This window comes from Musca vetustissima, unplaced genomic scaffold (assembly GCF_032173495.1).
Source record: "Musca vetustissima isolate MV318-11 ecotype Yass unplaced genomic scaffold, APGP_CSIRO_Mvet_v1 utg20219, whole genome shotgun sequence".
Taxonomy (NCBI): domain Eukaryota; kingdom Metazoa; phylum Arthropoda; class Insecta; order Diptera; family Muscidae; genus Musca; species Musca vetustissima.
In genome coordinates, this window is record NW_026880728.1 from 121,387 (window position 1) to 145,627 (window position 24,241).

Here is a 24,241-nt window from a genome sequence, read left to right on the forward strand (position 1 = left end):
AATGAACAAACGAACGAACGACGGACGAATGAATTTGAACTGTTGTGTGTGATGATGATTAAGGTGGAATGTATACGGTTTTACACAATAAGGGTTGTGTGGTGGGGAGTGTACAAGGAAGGGCAGCAGCAGCAGCAACAACAGCAAACACATACTACTTCTATTTCTGCTTCTTCTTTGTATTTGCCTGTTTTTTGTGTTGTTGTTTCTCCTCTTCTCCATTTGATTCGACGATTCTGCTTCTTCTATCTACTTCAGCAGCAAAGTCTGCCTGCCAGCCAGCCAGTTAGTCAGTACTTCGTGTTGAATATGAACAAGAAGAAGAAACAAATTCAATTGTATATTAATATTATTGACCACAAAAAGAAGGAAAAAGCTTCTTGATGAACAAAAACGAAAAATAAAGCAACAAATGTTTTTTTACAAAAAATTTATACAAAAGAACAGAAAAAAGTGAATTCTAAGGAAGAAGAAGAAGCAGCATTTTGTTGTAAATACTTGTTGACAATTAAGGGTCAGTCAGCAGTAGTGTGAGCAACAAGACTTCACTCTCTCTGCTGTCTCCGTTATTGCATACAATTTACAACGCAAGAACAACAACACGAAGAACAAGCAATTGAGTACAAACGTCATTTGTCATCTGTCTGCTGTCGTTACTCTAGTTGGTGTCTTTTGTTGAAAAAAATTAAACGAAAAAATGTGAGCAAATTTAATCAATTGATATAAGCAAAGTTTTCTCTTTTTGTTAGCGAAAGAAACATCTGTTAATTTTTTTTCGACACTCTGTGTAATGGACAAAAATAAAAAAGAAAAAATAACAACATTAATAGAATGTCAACTACGCACTTTAACGGCAGACGACGTAGATGACTTTTCTTCCTCTTCTTCTGCTACGTACGTCAAACATTAAGGAGAAACCCCTCCGCCCAATCACACAACAGCAACAAGGAGGAGAGCAACGAAAAAAACGAAAACAACAGAGTGATCAACAATTTCTTACTCACCCAATGTGAAGAAGAAGAAAAACTGAAAAGAAAACACCATAAGTTCACTCATTGAAAGCAAACCACAATTGTTCTTTTCACATTTGTGTCATAAATTCGCGTATTGAAAAAAAAAATAAAACGCTTGATTTTATTGGTGTTTTTTTTTTTACTGGGCTGGCCATTACGGGGGCACACCAACCAAAACCAGCAGCAACGAACGGGCGGCCATATTTAACATTGTCGTCATTTATTTGCTGGTTTATTTTTTTTCGTGTGTTTTCTTTCGCTAAAAAAAAAAAACGTTTAACTTCCAAGCCAGTCAGTCAGCCAACCAATCATCATCACCACCACCACCCTACAAATATATTGGAGGAATACTACTTTCCTTTTAAAACAACAGAAACAACAACAGCAATCACACTATGGGCCACAAAAAAAGCAGTGGGTGTTTAATTTCTTTTTATTTTCTTTTTTAATTCACCAAAAATAATAATTATGGAAATTGTCATAATAATAAAAAAAAAACAATATCACATTTTTTGTTGTTACTTTTTCCTTAAGAAAACAAAAACAACGATTTAATTTTTATTATTATTTAATGTTTCTTCTTTTTTGTTTCTTCCATTTGTTGTTTTTCTCTCTCCCTCTGTTCATCTCTGCAGAACCAATGACGACGATTCGTAAAAAATTGGTTATTGTTGGCGATGGTGCCTGTGGTAAGACTTGTCTGCTGATTGTCTTTAGCAAAGATCAATTCCCTGAAGTGTATGTGCCCACTGTATTTGAAAATTATGTGGCCGACATTGAAGTCGATGGCAAACAGGTAAGTCGACCAACAAACATTACAACAAATATTTTTTTGTTTATTTATTTGAGACAAATACACCTAACCTCAATTAGAGATTTTTCTGGGGGGATTTCTCTTTCTCCCCCCACCCAAAACGTTTAATAATTTCAATTATGGGGTCATCATACACAATCATATGTTTTCCATTATTTAAATTATCTTATTTTGTTTTGATTTCGAGTTTAGAATTTAATGTTCTTTCTTTGTTTTTAAGTACGTACATTCACACAACAACTGCCTGCCTTCTTATTGATTGTTCTACTTAGAGAGTTGTGTTGTGTATGTTCAGCGTACGTGAGTTTTTGCAAGAGAATAGTTTTCTTGCAGTGGCAAGAAAAAAATATTTGACAGATAGATCTCTTTGTTACATTTCTCAATTATTAAGTTGCCTTGGCTGCTGTCTGGCTCTCGCTCTTTTGTAATTATCTCACCACTTCTCACAAAATGTTGTAATTTATTTAGCATCCCTTTGATAATTTTTTGTGAACTAAGGTGTGAAATAAACATTTTAGTAGAAAGATATTAGAAAAATTAAATTAAATTAAATTAAAGGAGTACAATGGAATAGCATGTGGTGAAAACAGGGTAAAATAGGATCACTTCATCAGGACATGATCATGCTACCACTGTATCAATGAGAAATATACAGGGTTATTCAAAGGAAATTGGTTTCAAAAGTATGTAATTATAATTAAAACACATATAAAATATGTTTTTTATGATATTTTGTATACCCTACAGAAATATGTTGTAAGGGTATTATTGTATAGCCTCAAGAGTTTGTAACGCAGTGAAATATTGGCCATAGACTCACCGATGCCGATCGTCTTATCTCGACTAGCTACGTTGATCAGAGGCTACGACTTAGGTACGACATTTGCATCGGCCATTTTTTAACGGGTCTAATGATTCCAGACTTGTTTGGAAAATTAAAAATGGCGTATATATTTACTCTGTAAGGACATTGACCCCGAGAAGTTGATAGTATATCAAAGAGGAGTGATTTTTACTTGAAATTTCGATTATGGTCAAGGATAACACCTATAATTTTTGATAATGATCCGATGATATTTCAGGGATGAAATGGACCGAAAACTTAATTTTTGTCGGGTTTTCTAGTCACTCTAGACGACATCATTTCATTCATCTAATGTAATTTGGGATCTGACCAGCTAATTCGAATGGCTGACTCAATATTTAGCGAGGAAACTGAACCAACATTTTTTTTTGTAAAATAACAAAATTTAAATCTTGATTCGGAAAAGATGCCGCATAGAAGTTGTTAACCACTAATTGTTCAAGAGAGTGAAATATTTCCCAGACTCGAAATATAGATATGCAGAAACTTGGAACTCAGGGGTAGGCTATCTTATGGTCAGACCCATCCGAATATACTGCTCCGCTCACAGTTTATGCAACTCCTATCTGGACCTTCATTAGCGACACACTTTGGAAATCCTTGTAAATATATCAAAATATTGCTCTCCGAATTGCAAAGGATTGGATCGTGACGATGAGTGTCGATCACCTCCATAAGTGGACCAGGCTTCTGCCAGGCAATATAATATTCTGTTGGCTAGCTGTCAGTCGTTTCATTCCAATCATGATGACAGATCCAACCCCGCCACACATTCGTCAGGACTTCAGATGCCATCGACAAGGCATCGATAGCAGACTCCATGAATTTGTGTTCATAAACATGATGTAGGTACACTTTATTATTTTTCATTTTGTAATTTGTCAATCAAGTTTTCATTGGAGTAATATGCATATACATATTTTGAATTTGTAACATATAATATTTGTCATGGAGTCAGAATTTGCTTGTTAATAAAGATACATCGTTAACTTATTGGAAATAAACGTGTTCCTACAATTGGCGATCCTGCCAGGAGCTGAAGCAAATTAAAACTGCTGATAAGCGTACAATTCCGCAGACCGCTGATAAAGCAAATAAAAAATTGGATTTAAAACCGCTGATAAGCATACAAGATCCCTGATATATAATTGATTGAATCGAATGAAAATTGGATTGACTGGCCGTGAAAATTTATCATTATTGAATATTCGTCACGCAATACGTCTACAAGAGATATTGTGACAAGGAGAATACAATTTTTCTACAAATGTGATATCGTCTAGCAGGAATTACGTGTTTTTTTTGGCGAGGAATCCTGTTTGCAATTAAAGGAAGCTATTTAAGAATTTTCTGGAGATGTCTTACGTGGTTTGAAATCATCTCAATACGAGTAAGTTTGGTGAATCGGAAGATGAATAGCTGAATTGTATTTGTTTCAACGAATTTTTGATTTAGAGTTATCGTTAATATTACTGTCAATATCTTTTTTTATATTTATATTACATATTACCTTTTGTGTGAACTCCTCCCTAAAGCATCAAAATGTTAAGATCACCACAGCGAACAGATCGGGACTCGAACGAAAACGGTTCAGGGGATCATAACGTGACATTAAATTCTAATACGGATGCGCAATCTCAAGTTTTGAATAGTTCTAATATGATAGGTCAGAGGAATGGTATGGAAGTGTCGGCGGCAGCGGTTAAGCTTCCGGGGTTTTGGACAAATTGCCCTGAGGCGTGGTTTATTCATGTCGAGATGCAGTTCGCAACTAAAGGTATCGTTGTGGATAAGACTAAATACGAGTATGTCATTACAGCATTACCTCAAGATGTGATTATGATGGTTCTAGATGTGATACAGAACCCGGCGGGTAATAATAGATATGAAGTTCTGAAAGATGTTTTGATTAAACGGCACACTTTAAGCGAGAGTAAACGTTTGGAGAAAATAGTGGCTGATTCTGAAATAGGAGATCAAAAGCCTTCAGAATTTTATAGAGCTATGTTGTTATTGGCAGGTACACGGTTTAGCCAGGACATGTTAAAGAGACTATGGATACGAAAATTGCCGAAAAATCTTAATGTGGCACTAATGGGGTCCAATGTTACTGATATAAATCAACTAATTAAATTAGCAGATGATATTTGGGAAGTGTTACAGAAAGATGAAATAGCTGCTCTAGGAATTTCCTCAACATCGGCAGAGACGTCGCAAATTACAGATATGGGTAAGGTAGTCGAAGGTTTAGTTCAGACCACAAATAATATTTGCCAAGGGTTTAGCCAGCTATCATTGGAGGTTTCTATGATGAAGAGACAGTTCGGAGAAATGCAGGGCCCAGATAGAAGTGGGAGGTTTAGTGGAAGATCACGATCGGGAACTTGGAAGAAGAATTGGCTATGTAGGTTCCACTATAGATTCGGTCAAGATGCCAGGAACTGCGAGCAGCCGTGCGCATTTAGGGAAGGTAATAGTTCAAAAAACTAAGCAAGCCCGTTGTGAAAGCGACTAGCGATGGGGGTGCGGAAAAAACAACGCGTCGCTTATTTGTGTATGATAGAACGAATAAATTAAAATTTTTAGTGGATAGTGGAGCCGATATATCGGTTTTGCCGGCGTCAAAATTTAAAGGTTGTAAAAGGGTTTCAGACGTCGTCCTAACCGCGGCTAACGGATCAGCAATTCAGACATATGGAAAGAAGTTGTTAAACGTAGATTTAGGATTACGTCGAGATTTTCAGTTTGTTTTTACTTTGGCGAACTAAACAGACCGATAATAGGAGCGGATTTTCTGCACAAGTACGGAATGTTAATTGATATCAGAAATAGAGTGTTGGTAGACCCTCTGACAAATTTAAAGGTGTCTACATGTTCACAGTTGTGTTCCATTCAGTTACCAAAGATTTTTGCTTACCAAGATCAATATACGAAACTGCTGAAGGAGTTTCCCTCATTAACGGCTGAGCCTGATTATACGAAACCAGTTAAACATTCGACTGTACATAGGATAGTTACTAATGGACCATTGCCCTATACAAAGCCTAGGAGATTGGATCCTGTGAAATATAAAGTTGCTAAGGCAGAATTTGAATATCTAGTCAGATGTGGGATTTGCAGGCCTTCCGATTCAAGTGTAGCATCGGCATTGCATTTAGTCCCCAAGAAGGATCCAGATGATTGGCGACCTTGTGGAGATTTTAGGCAGTTAAATGCTGTAACAGTCCCTGATAGGTATCCCATTCCACACATACATGACTTAAACATGAACATGAAGGGAAAACGGGTATTTTCAAAGTTGGATTTAGTGCGGGCTTATCACCAGATTCCTATGTCAACGGAGGATATACACAAGACCGCGATTACTACGCCATTCGGAATGTTTGAATTTGTTAGAATGCCGTTTGGGTTGAGGAACTCATCTCAAACTTTTCAGCGGTTCATAAATGAAGTAGTAAGAGGACTAGACTTTATATTCGTCTATATTGACGACGTATTAATTTTTAGTGAAACTGAAGAGGAGCATTTACGGCACTTGAGCATTGTGTTTTCGCGGCTACAGGAGTATGGATTGAACATTAAACCAGGGAAGTGCATATTCGGTGCAACAAATGTGGATTTTCTGGGGCATAACATTTCGGAGGAGGGTATTAGACCTCCAGATGAGAAAGTATCTGCTATTCAGAAGTTTGAGAAGCCAAACACGGTTAAACTCATGCAAAAGTTCATGGGTATGATCAATTATTATCATAGGTACATTCCTGGGCTCGCGGAATTGTCTAGCCCTATACATGAGATGTTGAATCGCGCGTTAGCCAATAAAAACAAGAAAATTGTATGGGATGATAGGTCTCAGAAAGCTTTCGAGGATATTAAGACAGCCTTTGCGTCTCGTATTATGTTGAGTCATTTTGATGGTATATCAAGATTAACATTGACAGTTGATGCATCATGCATTGCAATAGGAGGTGTATTGCAGCAGATGCGGGGTGTGGTGGCAGAGCCCTTAGCATTTTATTCTAGAAAATTGTCCGAGGCAGAAGTAAAGTACAGTGCATTTGATCGTGAGTTACTCGCGATTCATGACAGTATTCAGCATTTTCGTTATATGCTTGAAGGCAGGTGTTTCACGGTATATACTGATCATAAGCCATTAGTACGGGCTATGGTGTCAAAGACAGAGAGGAGTCCGAGACAAATCCGACAGTTGGAATACATATCGCAATTTACGAATGACATTCAATACCTGCGGGGGATCGACAACTTAGTAGCCGATACGCTGTCGAGGTCATTCGAAGTGGATGCTTTAAAGAGTTCAGACTTGAATTTAAAAGTATTGTGTAGCGAGCAGCAAAATGATGAAGAGTTGACCGAGATATTACAAAGTACGAATGGACACCATAATTTGAAATTAATTGATATTCCAGTATTTAACGTATCTTTGTGGTGTGAGGTATCACAAGAGACACAGCGGCCATATATACCACTGGTGATGCGCAGGGTTGTATTTGATAAACTTCATTCAGTGTCCCACCCAGGTGTTAGAGCTACCCGCCGAATGATTTGTAAGCGATATTATTGGCCTGGTATGAGTAAGGAAATTAATGTTTGGTCGAAGGAATGTGTTAATTGTCAAGTATCGAAAGTTACTAGACATACAAAGTCTCCGGTTATGAAAATTGATATTCCGAAGGGTCGATTTGAACATATACATGTAGATATAGTAGGTCCCTTGCCACCTTCGCGAAATAATCGTTATCTTCTGACTGTGGTTGACAGGTTCACACGTTGGCCAGAAGCGTATCCGCTGAGGGATATTACAGCTGAAACGGTAGCTCGGACCTTATTTTCTAAATATGTTTCACGTTTTGGAGTTCCACTTACAATAACGACTGACAGGGGTACGCAGTTCACATCGAAAATGTTTGTAGAGTTGACCGATTTACTCGGCAGTCATAGAATTACTACTTCGTCGTATCACCCTCAAGCAAATGGTATGGTGGAGAGATTTCATCGGCAGCTTAAGGCTGCGATTATGGCAAGTAGTCAACAGAGAAATTGGTGTGATATTCTTCCCATGGTATTGTTAGGGTTGAGGTGTACGATAAAAGAGGATTTAGGGTACACTCCGTCTCAGATGGTGTATGGACAAGACGTAAGGTTACCTGGGGAATTCGTAGTGCCAAGCTCAGTAGAATATACCTCCGAATTGGTGGATAAATTGAAGCAAGGGTTTAAATACATTCGCTCCAATTTATCTCACCATAAAGATACCACGAAAGGTACGTATGTATCCAAGGATCTCTTTAGTTGCGATCATGTGTTTGTTCGTGTGGAAAATGGCAGATCATTGCAGTGCCCGTATGAAGGGCCTTATAAAGTCATTGAAAGAGATAAGAAATTTTTCAAACTGGAGATTGACGGAAGTATTAGAACTATATCCATAGACAGAATCAAACCCGCCTATATCGAAACTGCAGTAGCCCAAGGGGAAACTGAAAGGGCGAAGCGCGTTACTTTTAATTTATTGAACATTGATGCTTCAGGAGGGGGAGTAATGTAGGTACACTTTATTATTTTTCATTTTGTAATTTGTCAATCAAGTTTTCATTGGAGTAATATGCATATACATATTTTGAATTTGTAACATATAATATTTGTCATGGAGTCAGAATTTGCTTGTTAATAAAGATACATCGTTAACTTATTGGAAATAAACGTGTTCCTACAATGAGGTCTTCAAATTTATAAATGGTTGTAAACAGGAGGTCTCCAAAGTAATAAATGATTATAAATGCAATACAGTCCTAAACCAACTAGAATTTCGGACACTAAGAAGCTTCTTCGTATATAAACTCTTATCATTCTGGCACAACTAAGGTTCGGATACATGAATTTGTTTGTTTTCATCAACATGAGTTCTACAAAGTCGTAAATTATTATAAATGCAATAAAGTCCTAAACCAACTAGAATTTCGGACACTAATAAGGGGCTTCTTTCTAGATGAACTCGTTTCATTCTGGAACAACTAAGGTCCTGATATAGCAATGTTCTAAATTCCTTCCGTGAGCGCATTGATCCCTGTATGCTATACGGCAGGGATTCCTTTCTACCATCAAAAATCAATGGTATTAAATATTAAAGCGAATAGAGGTGTCATAATTTCTTCGGTTACCCTTTTATCCCATCCTAATTCCGATAAATTTGATCAATTTTTCATTTTCTATAAAAATTATGGAATTTCCATCTTTCCATATCTTTCTAAAGATTTATGGAACCATGAATTGTAATCATTTGTATTTCATTCTACCCCTGCTCAGAAATCAATATTTCAAAAATATGCCAAATCGGTTTAACCTCTAACAAATCTTAATTGGTTTTTGATAACCCCCACTCAATCTCATAATGTACGGCAGCTAACGGCGAATAGAATAGAGAATAGCTAACGGAGAATAGAGTACACAACAAATTAATAAAGTAGAATAATCAGTTGTGTAATCAAACATCTGGTTAAGGGCTGAATCCAGATTGTCCACAAGTCACAAAAGATGGAGACTTCAAATTTCCATATATCCATGGTGCAATCAATTTAAAAAATTTTACATTTGAAATTATTGAAATATTTCAATATAATGGTTCCTTAAAAAATCAAATTCGATTTTTTGCTTCCTCATGTGGATTGTATAAAACCTTCTTTCGGTCGACTTAAATATTTCAAGGCTAGCCACCATTTCCTCTGCATCAAACAACACACCATTTTTCAAAAATAACCGAAATATAATTTAAGGAATAGAATTTGAAATAAAAATTATAATTTATATGCTGGAATACCATATGTCCTCACATGTTTTCTTGGATTGGTGGACCATAAGAAAACATAAACAATATGACTCTCTAGCCGTAGATTTCTAAGAAATTATTAAAATTATGGTTAAAGACAATGCTGCGCGGCTGCTGCTGCTGATGACTGCATGACAGACACAATGATGGTTTGTTTTGGCAAATATTCTCAATTATCGATTTGGCTCGGCTTTAAATAATTTCAACGTAGATGAGCAACAACAACAATAATAACGAAAGCACAATACAATGCATTATTTAAAAAAAATTCAATTTGTTATAAATTGACGACTGCTTTGGGATGAAAAAAAAAAAAAAAAAAAAGAAATGAAATGAAACCAATCAAACCTACAACAAAACAAAAATGTACGTCCAAAAAAGGAGCAAATAAAAACAAAATTTCTGCCACAAAGAAGATATTTTTTTTGTTGATGATGATGAAAACAAATTGAAATTAAAAAAAGCAACAACACAAAAAATTGATACAAACACAAGAACAGGCACTCACTGCTTATTATTGGGACGCCCAAAAAGACATCACAACATAGAGGAATATACACCATTCATAGTCATAATCATTGCCATCCACAGCCATAATCGTTCGACGTCGTCAGAGCCCAGTCCAATGAGTCGAGCCAGTCAGTCATATGAAAGCACTTTCAATACAAATAAACATTCAAAACAGAAAAACGAAACGAAATAATAACAAATGCGATGGTGGCGACAACAGCAACGGCAGAGGGAGCCGAATAATATCAACAACAAAATTCAAATGACAAAAGAAGGAACCAACCAATCGACGACAACGCAGACCGGCGGCCAGACAAACGACAAGCATCATAGAGAGGGAAGAAATGCGCAGACAACTTTATATTCAAATGCGATTATTAAAGAAGAAGAAACAAAAACAAAATATAAATACTAATAAAAACAAGACATACAACAACAACTACTACAAAAGAAACAAGTCATTGAAGAGATCACGCGAGCGAGCGAACGCAAAGTGATACGATGATAACCAAACTCAACATCAAACAAATGATAGATGTGTGTGGGAGGGCAGGGTGGATCAGCAGCATATGCATACATACATATAATGCAAATATTCGGAGTTGATCCATAAGATCCACGATCTCGGTTCCAATTTGCAGGTTGATATGTTTTTAATTCCGTCAAAGCTGCCGAGGAAGACTGGGTTCTTAAAAAACTGCAAAATCTATATTTCGACCATTCGATATCCCATGGGGGGAACCTCTTGCGTCGCTACCGATACGCATACGATACAGAAGGATGGACTTCATGTAACAGAATTAACTTCCTCACGTCGGGTTGTAGTTCTCTTCACAACCGTGGAAATTACTCATTCTTGAAGCTACTACAATGAAAGTAAATAGCTAACTATACAGCGATCGGAGTCGATCCTGACTTCCGGAGCGATAAGAAGCACACCACAGGCAGCACTTTGAATACATTCCTGAATCTCCAAACGCGGGACATTGTGGTTAAATTCCAGGCAAGATGTGCCCTGAGGCTTCGGGAAACGGATGACTGGAAGTCGCTAAACTTTGGCCATGCTACTATTTTAAGGAGCGCTCACTTCAGTGACTTTACTCTCTCTCTCTCATAACAATTTCAACGACATAAGAGTAGATTTTCCTAGTAGGGAATCCTAGACAAGTGGCTCCATACATCTGGTAGGTTTGTTGTCGATATTTACAGTCTGGTCGAAGATGCAGAAAGGAACTGGTGCAGGTGTTTACTCTAAGGAACTAGCCATCTACAACTCATATAAACTTAATTATCTCTGTAGCGTTTTTCAAACAGAAATCCTAGCAATCACGAAAGTGGCTGAGATAGTCAAAACACTTATTGCCAATAACATAGGACCGGTGACTATATGTCGATATTCAGACGGTCCTTAAGGCACTTAAGTCGTGTACTATAATTAAATTATTTTGGTTTCCAGGACACAGTGACATAGAAGGCTATTGAGATAGACGATGAGCTTACTCTAGGGAGTTCACAGTTGTCCACGCCTTGGTTATGACTTGAAAACATATTTTTAAATAATCCACGCCTTGGTTATGACGTGAAAAAATATTGAGAGATCTGTACAACCTCCTATTGGCTACTTTATTGTCAAAAATCCCTATGAGCTACTGACTGTTGTGAGGTAGTCGGCAACAGCAGATGGTCAAGGGAACCTGGATGCAGGATTTCCAAAGCCATCTGACCTGAATTCCATCGCCGTAGAACTTTTTTTGATGCTTCACAGTAAGAGAGATTTAAAATAATTGTGGGGATCATAACAGGTCAATGCAGGGCAGGATTAGATCTCTTACCTCCAAATGGGACATTAACGTAGTGGATTTTTGCTGTCTATGTGAGGAGCTTTCTCAAGAACGAAGAACAACTTTTACGAAGTTGTACTTTAGGGGATTTTCCATAACTAGAAATGCTCTAGGTAGGTGTTCTTTTACATATATCAAACCTTAGTCTGCAATGCCTACAAGAATGTTGAGGGGGGTCTTCCCTTTGACTTCCAATAAATTATCGATTTTCTTCAGCGTAATCCCCTCTTTGCTTTTCGATTAATTTATTACAAATTCTTATTATTCAACTTCACAAGTAAATCCCAGCACTCGGCGATTTAACCTCGAAACACTTTCCATTATCTTTAAATACATTTTCCGTTTAATTTTTTTCTTTGCTTTGCCCAACTTCTTAATAACTACTATCACCATGCTCAGCAGCAACCCTCTTTCCCTACCCTCCCTACCTTCCTCCCTCATAAGACGATGATGGTGATGATGATGTTGATATTTTATATCATTTTATTTACATTTGAGTCATAATGAATTCCACAAAAACAACAAATAAATACAACAACACCATGTGTTATCTCCAACGGTCGTCGTCGTCGTTGTTGTCGTAGTCGTGTATGTGAAGTAATGAAAGTATAACTAACTTTTTTTGAAATCTGGCCCTGCTCCACTAATAACTATATCACATGAATAACAATGTGAGGAGTGACAAATATGGGGAGGAAGGGAGATATGAGGTGCTGAAAGGGAACAAACGTAGATGATCGTAATTTATAGATATATTCGGGCCTGTTGTGCAAAATCAATAATTTTATTGACAAAATTGGGAATAGAGTAAGAGAGGGGATGACTCGTATATAATGCTCGGCTATAAATGATCCCGTAGTATATCAGAAAAAGTGTTTTGTTCTCCTCTATATAATCGTCATCTACTAATATAACAATTATTGGTTAAGTATCAATGTATCAATATTGTTATGAATGTGTGTGTGTGCGTTGTTTTCTTTTATATGTATGTGTGCATTATTAATCATATAATTTCTTAAATGTGCATACATCAGAGAAAATGATTAATCCACTCAATATACTGTCGGTGTGATGTCATTGTAGAGTTGCATAGGTTTCTTTTGAATGTACTAAATTTATTCGAGGGGAGATCAATAATGCTGTGATTTTAAACTAGAACGTGCGCACGTTTTATAATAATGTTTTAGGGGGACACATTTTTTTAACATTTTCTTCCAAAGATCTACAGAAAATATATTTTTTCATTGATTAACAGCACACAGATTATTTAAAAAAAATTTGTATGGTCCGACTGAGCCGCTATTTTTTAAATTTATATATTTTTCCAAGGACCTGAAGAAGGTAAATTGTTATGCCATACACAACTACCTTGTAAGGTCATAATAGCTTTGTGTGGCCCCAAGAGTTTGTAATGTGGCTAGACATGTGTGTCTGTCCGTCCGTCTGGCCATTATAATATGTAAACATGATACAGCCAATCGTCACGGACGGTTTTTTACCAAAGAAGACCGCTATTGTTTTCAGCAATGATCGATTAATATTTAGGTGATGAAATGGGCCAAGAACTTTATTTTTGTCTGTCATTCTGGCCGCTCTAGAGGCCGGAAGATTACGAAATTTTACATAGGAATATTGAATTAAATAAGGAACGTTTTTTGGCTAAGGAAAAGTCTTTTTTTTAATAACAATCGCATAATGTTAGCGGTTCAAATGAATCCAAACTTTGGAAAATGTTGCATTCTATGGCGTATATATTTAATCCTGAAGAACATAGATCGGACAGAGTAGTTGACAATATATCCAAGAGGAGTGGTTGACATTTTAATTGATACCTATTTGTATGTCTAAATGTACTCGGATAAGGGAGTTATCGTAAATATTTACACGACGATGTCTATAACTTTCGGTGATAATCAGATGCAGTTCAGGAGATGAAATTGACCGAACAAATTTTTTTGTGGTTTTCTAGTCGCTCTAGAGACCACAATTACAAACCGAAGATCATTAGTTTAATACGGGGAGGGTGATCTGCCCAATCAATTAGAATGACTCTTTTTATAATGACCGGTCTATATTAAGCGGGTTACATCTTATGGCGTAATTCAGAAAATATGTCAGGGTAAGACAGAATCTGTTGAACTCAATTCGGTTTTCAGGTTACAAATATGACAGAATATTGCCCAGACTCGGAATATAAATCCGCGGAAAGTTAAAGTTTAATGGTAGTTGTGTAGGACCACCTATACTTCACCACCCATTGGTTTTATGTATGTGAAAAGAGTGTAGATTTTTAAATACTTTTTTAAGGATCGGAATGCCACAGTTTTTTTACTAATTCAGAAAATATGTCAGGGTAAGACAGAGATGCTGTTGAACTCAAATCGATTTTCAGGTTACAAATATGACAGAATATTGCCCAGGCTCGGAATATAAATCCGTCGAAAGTTAATGTTTAATGGTAGTTGTGTAGGATCACCTATACTTCTCCGCTCATTGGTTTTATGTATGAAAAGAGTGTAGATATTTAAATACTTCTTTAAGGATCGGAATGCCACAGTTTTTTACTAAGAAACCAAATAAGGTATATTTTTTAATTAATTATATTTTATATATTTATATCGTGAAAAACGTAATTTTTTGTAATTATATACTTTTTAATTATAGTTGACCTTTAAAATGACAACAATTCATACAACAAAACGGTGCAAATCGGACATTTCGAAACTTGTTAAATAAGGTCCTATAGTTCATATAAAAATAATGGATTTATTTTTCCTCAACCTAATATATTGGCCATGAGTACCATTATTATAACACCCAAAATGAAACCCTTATCTAACATTCGATGAAGAGAGGCCCAATAATGTAAAAGTGAACCAACGCTTGTCAGTAAGAATGATCTGCATGATCTTCAGAGAGATAGATGTATAATATTAAATTGAAACTCTAGACCAAGAAGAAGCTGACCTGAATAGTGAAACCTTTCTGTAAATATATAATAATCTTGATGCCATTTTTTAATTTACATAGAATACCTTCAGGTAGTCCTCCCCCTAAAGGCATTATCGATATATAAGAAGTAAAAATAACTTAGACGAAACATTCTGTAGATAGAAGGTCGTAGGAGACTCAGAAAATCTCTTTGAAGTTCATACTAGAAGTTCCTTAGAGGTATTTTATACAAAGAATCATTTCAGATGAAATTTTAAAAATAAAAAATATAGAAAATTAGACGAAGTCCTTAATAGAAGAATTTTCTATTTTTGAATTTCTATTTTGAATTTCTTCAGCGGAGTTGCTTACAAAAGTTGCATGTATAAACCCAAACTAAGAAAGCTGGAGATATTTTTCATATAAAATAACTTTTAAGGGTTTTTCTGTAGATATAGCCCATTTAGAACGTTTAGTAGGCCTCTATGAGGTCCTAGGAGACCTTTTAGAAGATTCTTTTAGAGTTTGTTTTCTGTATTTAGAAGATGAAATTGGATGATGTAAATGAAATGAACCTTCAAAGGGTATACTTTGAGTGGATATTCTACTAAAAACGTTTTTATAAGGCTTAGAACTTAACCTCTTAATAAAGAAGGCAAACTTGCAAACTTCTCAGAATTACCCTTTCCATATTTCTACTCTGTTAAGATATATAAATTCAACCCATATGCGTTTTATGTCTTATCGGATTTTTGTGGGGCAAACATTTTCCCCTTCTGAATGGCAACATTTTGTGACGACATCATAACCAGCATTGGGCAATAAGAAGTGGCGTGTTTTAAAATACTCAGAATAATACTGATATATAAATATATTGGGCATGAAATCAGCAAAGTTATTAATTTGTCATTTGTCTCACTTCAACTACCAATTAACTGCTGCTTCTACTGCGCTACTAAAGACGAACAAAAACGCAAAGGTTTACTGTTTTGTAGTTGTTGTTATTTTTTATATTCCTCATAGCTATTTATAGAATTACAAGTAAGAAGTGATTTTGAAGTTTGTTTCGTTTTTTTTTTCATTTATCGTTTCCTCACCTTTAGCTACAGATAGATAAATTTATTAAACTACCTTCCTTCCTCCCTCCCCCGATTAATTCAATTATTGTCTTTTTGCATTTATTTACTTTTTTCAGTATTGTTTATATTTTGATAAGATTGTATTTATATATATAAATGTTTTTCAATAATTATATTGGGATGAGGGGGAAAGGGAGAACATTTGTAGGCTCCCAGATTAGCCAGTAGTTTCCATTTGAAGCAATTATAAAAAAATGATAATTTAAAATTGGGCTAGCATTTAATATTTTGTGTGTTTCATTCTACTATTCCATTTTCTTTATATCTCTTCTATGCTTTTTATTTGGTTTAATTTTTGTTTTGGCAAAAAATATTCCCCTAATTTTCTGCCTTTTTATATACCCGCCCTCCCTGAAATTTTATTCTATTCTATATCTTAATGTGGTTTTTTGTGCTTGTTGTTCGTCATTGTTTGCTATTTAGCAGACAGCCGGAGCTCCAACAGCACACAGAGACACACACACACGCCAGAGAATATAACCAGCATTGACTTCTGCCTCTGTCGGTGCTGCTGGTGCTTATTGAATGGGTGCTGCCTTCGCCAACGACGTTGACGACGACAACAACAGTGACGATGATTAATAATTATGGTATTTCCTCTTTTAATTGGCCATTATTCCAGAAATATACCATGGACACAAAAAGAAAGTGGTGGTGGTGTGGAGGAACAAGAAATAAAAATTATGGAAGCTTGAAGCAAATTGCCTGCTCGTCTAGTAGCAGTAGTTCTGCTCTATTCTGTTTTTTAATTATTTCAATATATTGTTGCTATATATTTATTGTTTATTCCTTTTGTTTTGTTTATTGTTTTTATATACACGTCATTCCTAGCATACAAAGTGACAATTTGTTGTTATTTTGTTGTGGTTTTCTCTCCTTGTCTTCTTCTCCCTTGTCTATCTCTCTGTCCGGTGGTAGTTTGTTCGCTTCATTGATTTTCATTATCAAACAAAATAATATCTGCATTTATAAGCTTATGAAGAAATCAATTAATAATAACAAAAGGCCTTTATTCTTAGGCCCAGAGATTGATATGCATCGAGGGTCAAGCTTAAAAAAAGGAGAATGACCAGAAAAAACGATTTCCATGATAATCATCAGATTAATGGAATTTTATTCATGTTTATAGCCAACCCTCCATCATAAGGTGTAGTTAGTGTATATTCATTTTGGTTATTCTGTTTGGAACACCTCGAAATATGTGTCGAATATTCACAGGATAGATTTTCAGAAGGTCTTCTTTGTAAAAAGATTTTTAGACAACATTCAAATTAAATTATTAAATATGTAAATATAAAAATTAAATATTTTTTTATATATTCAAAGAATTTTCATAAATATCGCTCTGAATATTTTAATTTCGGTTCTCAAAGACTAAAAATTAATATTTCTATGTTTTAATTGCCCTTTCCTGTTTTACTTAATCCTACCCTATATCTGTGAGTTTGATAAAATTTGGCATTCAGGTTCTTATTTTCTATAACACTGAAACTTGGAATAAATTGTGATATACATTTTAAATTTTTTTTGAGGTTATCTGTGGTGTGCATTTGACTCATCCTTATTCCATCTTTAAATATTATATGTACCTTAAATTAATTGTATTTTTCATTTATAATTTTCAGGTTGAATTGGCCTTATGGGATACAGCCGGTCAAGAAGATTATGACAGACTTCGCCCACTCAGTTATCCAGATACAGATGTTATACTAATGTGTTTCTCTGTGGATTCACCCGATTCATTAGAGAATATTCCTGAAAAATGGACCCCAGAGGTAAGAAACAAACAAACACACTCACACATTTTACTTCTAGTAAAAAAAAATAAATAAATTATGATATTTCGCAAAGAAAGAGTGATATCCAAGAGAGAAAAATGGTATTTCAAGGGAAACAAAATTTCAATCACATCGGAATATTCGTATCTAGGATTGATATTCACGCCCAAACTTTCCCCATAGGAAACAAATACAAGAATGAAACGAACTGGCAAAAAATAGTATAACTACCTCGTGGAAATGCTTCCTTTCAAAATCAAACGTATCCCTGAGAGCAAAATGGAAGATGTTTTTAGCTGTATGCAGATCTGTCCAATCATATGGATCACATATATGGGGTTTTTCTTTTTTTCGATGAAATCGATAAACTAACAATAAATAATAATAATACGCCTCTCATCTCGAGGCGAGCACGAGGATAATATTGTTGGAGAAAAAATAATCGGATGCAAAGACATTTTTATTCTATATAAATGCACGGTAGATAGAAGATTTGGAATAAAAGAGATATAGAAGGCAGATGGTTAGGAGATTTTCCATAATAGAATACTTTTATGGGAGTTTTAAAAGATTTGTAATATGTTTTCTTCTGTACACAGAAAACATGTAGTCTATAATAAGATGCATTTTAGGAAAAGAACTCTATAGAAAGGTGCAAATTGAGAACTATAGGACGTTTTCTGAATATTAAAGGTCTTTAATTCTATTTAGGATGTCATATTTACATAGATTACCTGCAGATAGTATTTCGGCATTGCATGCTTAAAGGTATTTTTGGCATAGAAGAAATATACCCTTCATCTTTATTAAAAATTATTTGCTTAACATTCAATGAGTAGTCTGTGTAGGACTAGTTTATGGATGTGGTATGGAGAAAAAAAGGTTCTTTACTTCCTATAAGAGGAAGTCTGTATATTAATATGTTAATAAACGAATTCGATTTAATACAATAGAAATAATCAACTTCTAAATGTTTTTTAGTTATAGAAGGGACTAAAGATTTTTAATAATCTTCCTTCGGGTCTTCTATAGAGATAGAAGACCCTCAATAGTACCGGAAATGACTGGTATTCTGTACAGAATTATTGAGAAGAAGTATAGCCGCTTTATTTAAAATAACCTAAGAGTAGGCCTTCTACAGCGAAAGCGTTTATGCGCCTTTATATATACCTAAATTGTTCGGAATTTTTTTATACATAGAAAGTCCCCAGAAGAAATCTATCTATACTAGAATGACTTCAAAGTGTATTTTCAAAAAAGAATAAAATTTCGTACAGACGGAAGGCCTTTAGAATATCTTCTAGGTTTGTTATTGTTGTAGCAGCCCTAATGATTTTACACAATGGACGAAGTGACAGTCGTTGGCCGAGCTAGACTCGGATCGTTTCGGATAGTAGACCTATCTGTCATGTAAACAAAGTCCACACTTGAAGATTTTTAGTTTTTTTACATAGGAGGTATTCTATACTACTACTTTTAAGCGACGAGCTCTAAAAAATAAAGGGGTTTTTACTAGGTAGAAAATCGTATGTAAGATCTCTATTAGGGGAAGATTATTCGTTGATCATCTATATTTAATGAGGACTGTAGAAATAAGAGCATTTTTATACAGAAATTTATAAAAAAATGTATTCTCTGAGAATTTGAAAACCCGATATAGCAAATTATTAATATTTAGATAGGTTAGGAGCTACAAAGTTCACAAAATGGGATGGGATCTTTATATAGAAGGTTTCTATCCGAGAATATTTTGAAGATATCTATTTCCGTAGGGAAGAGTATTCTATGAGCAGATTCGTATGCCCGAATAAGGACTACTTCCTTTAGAATCACTTTTTGAACTTAGCTAAATATTTTTTGACTTCCCTGTAATATGTCTTCCTTTAGAAAACATACTTGAACCCCCTATCCCTACTTTATTACTTATACATATTTTATTTATTTTTAACAAATTCATGATTTTGTCTATCCCTTCCTTTTTAATTACAGGTCAAGCATTTTTGTCCAAATGTCCCCATTATTTTGGTGGGTAACAAAAAAGATTTGAGAAACGATCCCAATACAATTCGGGTATGTATTCTGTGAACATAAATTCAAATAATTTCTTTGTGTATTTAATAACTATTTTAACTTTTCTATTTTCCCCTTTTTTTCCACCACTACCAACAATAGGATCTTGCAAAAATGAAGCAGGAACCAGTTAAGCCACAAGAAGGTCGTGCTATGGCTGAAAAAATCAATGCCTTTGCCTATTTAGAATGTTCGGCCAAGTCCAAGGAGGGTGTTCGAGAAGTATTTGAAACCGCCACTAAAGCTGCATTGCAAGTTAAAAAGAGGAAGAGGACCAAATGTAATTTGCTCTAAAAGAGTTCTATACTTCATTTAAAACAACAACAACAACTACAGCAACAACAACCATACTTTTTTTAATAAAAACAAATTCAACAACAACAACAAACAAGAACATACAATTTTACTTCTACAACAACAAACAATAAAAAATACACACAAAAAAAACTACAAGAAAAAAGTAACAAAAAACAAAAACCAGCACATTTTTACTTCAAGAAAAAAGAGAAAGAGAAAAACAAACCTCTAATGCAAGAAATTTATATAGAAGAAGAAAAAAAGTAAATTTGATTTTGAAGGAAAGAAACAAAACAAAGAAATCACAAGGTTTTTTATACGTTCCACCTCCACCACAAACTCACAGCAACAACAAGAGAAAAAAACCACTACAACAACAACAAGAAAATCGCAATTCGCTAAAAGGAGAAGTAAACTTTTTTTCTATTTAAAATCAAAAAATTAAAAAAAAAGAAAATCACACTCACACCCAAAAAAAAAAAAACAACACACAATTTAACAACAACAACTATAAAAAGAAAAGAGGAAGAAGAAGAAACAAAAAAGTGTTAATTTTTTTGTTTTTCTTTTTTTTACGTTAATGTTTTCGTAAATAATTTATATATGTAATTTTTTGAAATTTACATTTCATATCTATCTATATATACATACATATTTTTAGTAGTCTATGTGGTTTATTAATCATTTTTTTGCTTTTATTTAAAGAAAAAAGAAAACAAACAAACACACACACAAACATAAATTCAATTTCTTTCTTTTATATTAAGTTTAAGTTTAGATAAACGAGATGGAGAAAAATGATATACATTCAAATTATTTTTTGGGGGTTTATTGTTTTTGAAACAAAATAATATTAATTGAGAGGATAATTTTTTTTCTTTGTACAACAACAATATCAATATACAAATTTTATTTTTTGCAAAAAGTGAACCAAAAAAATGAAATTAATAATAAAGTTTCAAAACTACTAATTCAACTAAATGACGAAAATAAATTACTAATAATGTGGAGTGAAATTGAAAGAACACACAGAAAAAGAGATGAAATATAGGAGGCCCAAATTTGATCAACATAACAATGTCACGTAATAAAAATCGAATTAGGTGGGGAATATACACATCAAAGGCCCTTTTCAAAAACGAGTTCAGAGTAGATAATTCCACACAATATCTTAAACATTTAAAAAAAAAATCGAATAAAAAAAAAATCGTATTAACATACAACTGTAGCTTTTTAAAGACAATGCAGTATTAATTTCAAAATGTTTATTAAATCAAAATTGCTAGTTGTTATCTTCCCAACAACATCCCTACATCAAGGATAACATGTATAGGACATCATACAAATTTATAGCACATTTATGACAATACACTTTTCTCATGTTGCGGCTACGTTTCTAAGAAGTTGAGCTCTCTAAAAGCAAAGAGCCGAAGAACATTTTTAATAAAAAATCTGAGTACAAGTAAAAGGTGGACAAATGTATATTCTGTGCCTTCATAAACAAATTCGTTGGATATCATTAAAGACGAAAAGCATTTAAGCTATGAAATTATTATTTTCGTCACAATAAAGGCTATCGAAATTCGGTGACACATTTTTGAAATGGAACATTTCTTTAGCAAACGTCAAGCCTCAGATTTTTTTTCCCACTAAGACGTTTTCAAATGGGAATATGTAATTTGTTAATGATTTAATTTTTATCGCAGATATATTAGACGCATTGACAATGAACATCCTTCTAGGAAATTCAATAGAATTTTATTAGACAATATTCCATCAAGTTGAAAAGAGCTATTTTAAAGAGCATTTTTTTTTTCAAAATCACTTTTACCATTATTGGAAGTTTGTGTCAAACAAAAGAGGTTCTTTAAATTGCTGCGGTGAGAGTTTTATTTATTTTTTTTAATGTGAACTACAGTGCAGATTTATTTTATGTAATAAAATTAAATGAAACGTTTTTTTTTTAAATCATAAATTTGGTGACGGTTTTTTTATTCCCCACTATTTTATTAAACACAAAAAATTCACCATACCGAAAACCTCTACTAGATCTTCAGATCCTTAAAAACTTCTGCGAACTAAGATTTTTCAATAAGTCTGCAACTTTTTAAGCAACTCTGCTGCTGCTCTCTTCGATTCCCATTTGAATTTCTTCCTCCTTGTCATTTTTAGACTAAGTATTTTTTATTATTTGAGATTTTTACAGAAAATTTTAAGCCTAGACTTGTCTTCTTAAATTACGCCCAGAAAAAAATTAAATAGTCCCATTTTGGGAATATATATTATTCGATCTATGAATCTTATTCTAAAAATAATATCACCTAAATCTGGGGTATTAAATTCCACGGGCCGGGCTCAATGTTCAATACTTAGATTTTCAATTTGAATTTCGTAAGAAATAAATCCAATTATAACGGAAATTCTTCCAAATGAAAAATATATTGGAAATGAATGCAACAAGTTGTTTGCCCTTCTTCTTACCAAATGGCAGGAACTTCGAAAGTGGCATAGCAAAATGAAAAACGATTTCTCGTGGAATATAAAAATTTTAGTAGGATTTAATTCCCAGCAGAAAAAAATCGAATTTCCTAAAAAAAAACATGAAAAAACGAACGATTTTCTGAAAAATTCTTCGTATTCAAAATGAACTTATTATCCAATTGTAACTCATATAACATTTTTTTCTGGTCGGGACATTAATATGTGGTTTGCCTACCTGATAAATTGTGTATTAAAAAAATTGAAAATTTGTTCAAATCAAAAACAGTATTTTATAACATAGTTCCAACAGAACATACTTCCATTGTGGTGGGAGTAGAATCAAATTGATGCGACCAATTAGATAATTCTTTTGCATTTATTGTATGTTGTGTTATATTTCATGTCTTAGATGTTAGAATAAAAAAAAGACATTGCACGACGCACAACCATTTTAATTGTATAACTGATCTTTCGAAAATAATATTTTGTGATTTAAATTTTTATACGAATAATCGAAGACATCTTAGAAATGTGTAAAAAGAAAAAAAATTCAAATGTCCAGGAAGTGGTGGATTGATATTTTTCTTGGCTGATTTAATTTAGAATCTGTTCAGTGTGTAAAGTACAATCTAGAATACACAAAGTTTTTATAGTGAAGATCCTTTCATATCCATGGATAATTGGATAATTGCCTTCTTAGAAAACCATTTTACAAATCAAAAACACATCCGAATTTTTGAAAATGTTAAAATTAGTCCCAATAGATCTGCATCCGTCAGGATGAATTTTATAATTTGTAAAAAAATGGAATGAATTTTCCAAAGGGCCATGAAAGATTCCAAAAATGTCATTACATGGACTACTCCAAAAGCTTAAAATTAATTTTTGAAAATGTCAAAATTTGTTCCAATAGATCTGCATTTAAAAATCCGCATGGACGAATTTTATAATTTGCGAAAAATTAATTCTTCATAATAATAATAAATACGTGATTTTTAAAAACACATAACCATTTAATGCCGTGATTAAAGGCATTGCGATCGCCAGAACAATTCAGCGTTCGATGAATTTAGAGGAACTTTTTGTGTACTCTGTTAATACGGAGAAGGTTCGCTAAGTAATAGCGCACAGTTGAGATTTTTTACTTCGAAGCCGCAGCAGACTCCTCGGCAGAGTTAATGTTCCGTCATATTGATTTCCTCCTTGTATTCGCATAGAGGGCCGTAGTTAACTCCGTAGAGTCTGTTTAAGAGACCTTATGTTGCAATGTCCTGCAATGACTCCTGTCAATTTGGATTTGGATTTCATTGGCTTTTCTTCCACAATACAAGAACTTAATTTAAAACATGACCTTAGATGGTGTATAAGTAACCTTTAATAAGGCCCACCAGTTTATACCTTAGATGGAGTATCAGTAACCCTTAAGGGTCATCAGGTGTCAGATTTCCTCTGAATTTTTTAATTCACTGGCATTTAATTACCAAAACTTTTTTAAAATGTCTTTAATATCGACACGAGAACTTCATTCATAACATAGGACTCAATAGATAGCCCGGAAAGTCGTCGAAGGTTAACCAGGTTTTTTCGAATGTATAGAATGTAACTTGATTGCTTTAAGAGTCGCCTGGGATATTTAGTCATGATTCCGGAGTTTGTTGGTT

General features: G+C 34.2%; 1 protein-coding gene across 1 annotated transcript; it reads left to right on the plus strand.

Annotated features, from left to right (window-relative positions):
• The first annotated feature begins 1,649 nt into the window (after window positions 1–1,649).
• On the plus strand, window positions 1,650–20,260 carry LOC133326543 (ras-like GTP-binding protein Rho1). The gene is made up of 4 exons (XM_061535172.1): window positions 1,650–1,809; window positions 17,580–17,729; window positions 19,722–19,802; window positions 19,905–20,260. The coding sequence occupies exons 1-4, from the start codon at window positions 1,654–1,656 to the stop codon at window positions 20,094–20,096; spliced, it is 579 nt and encodes a 192-aa protein (XP_061391156.1). The 5' UTR covers window positions 1,650–1,653; the 3' UTR covers window positions 20,097–20,260.
• Window positions 20,261–24,241: the final 3,981 nt, after the last annotated feature.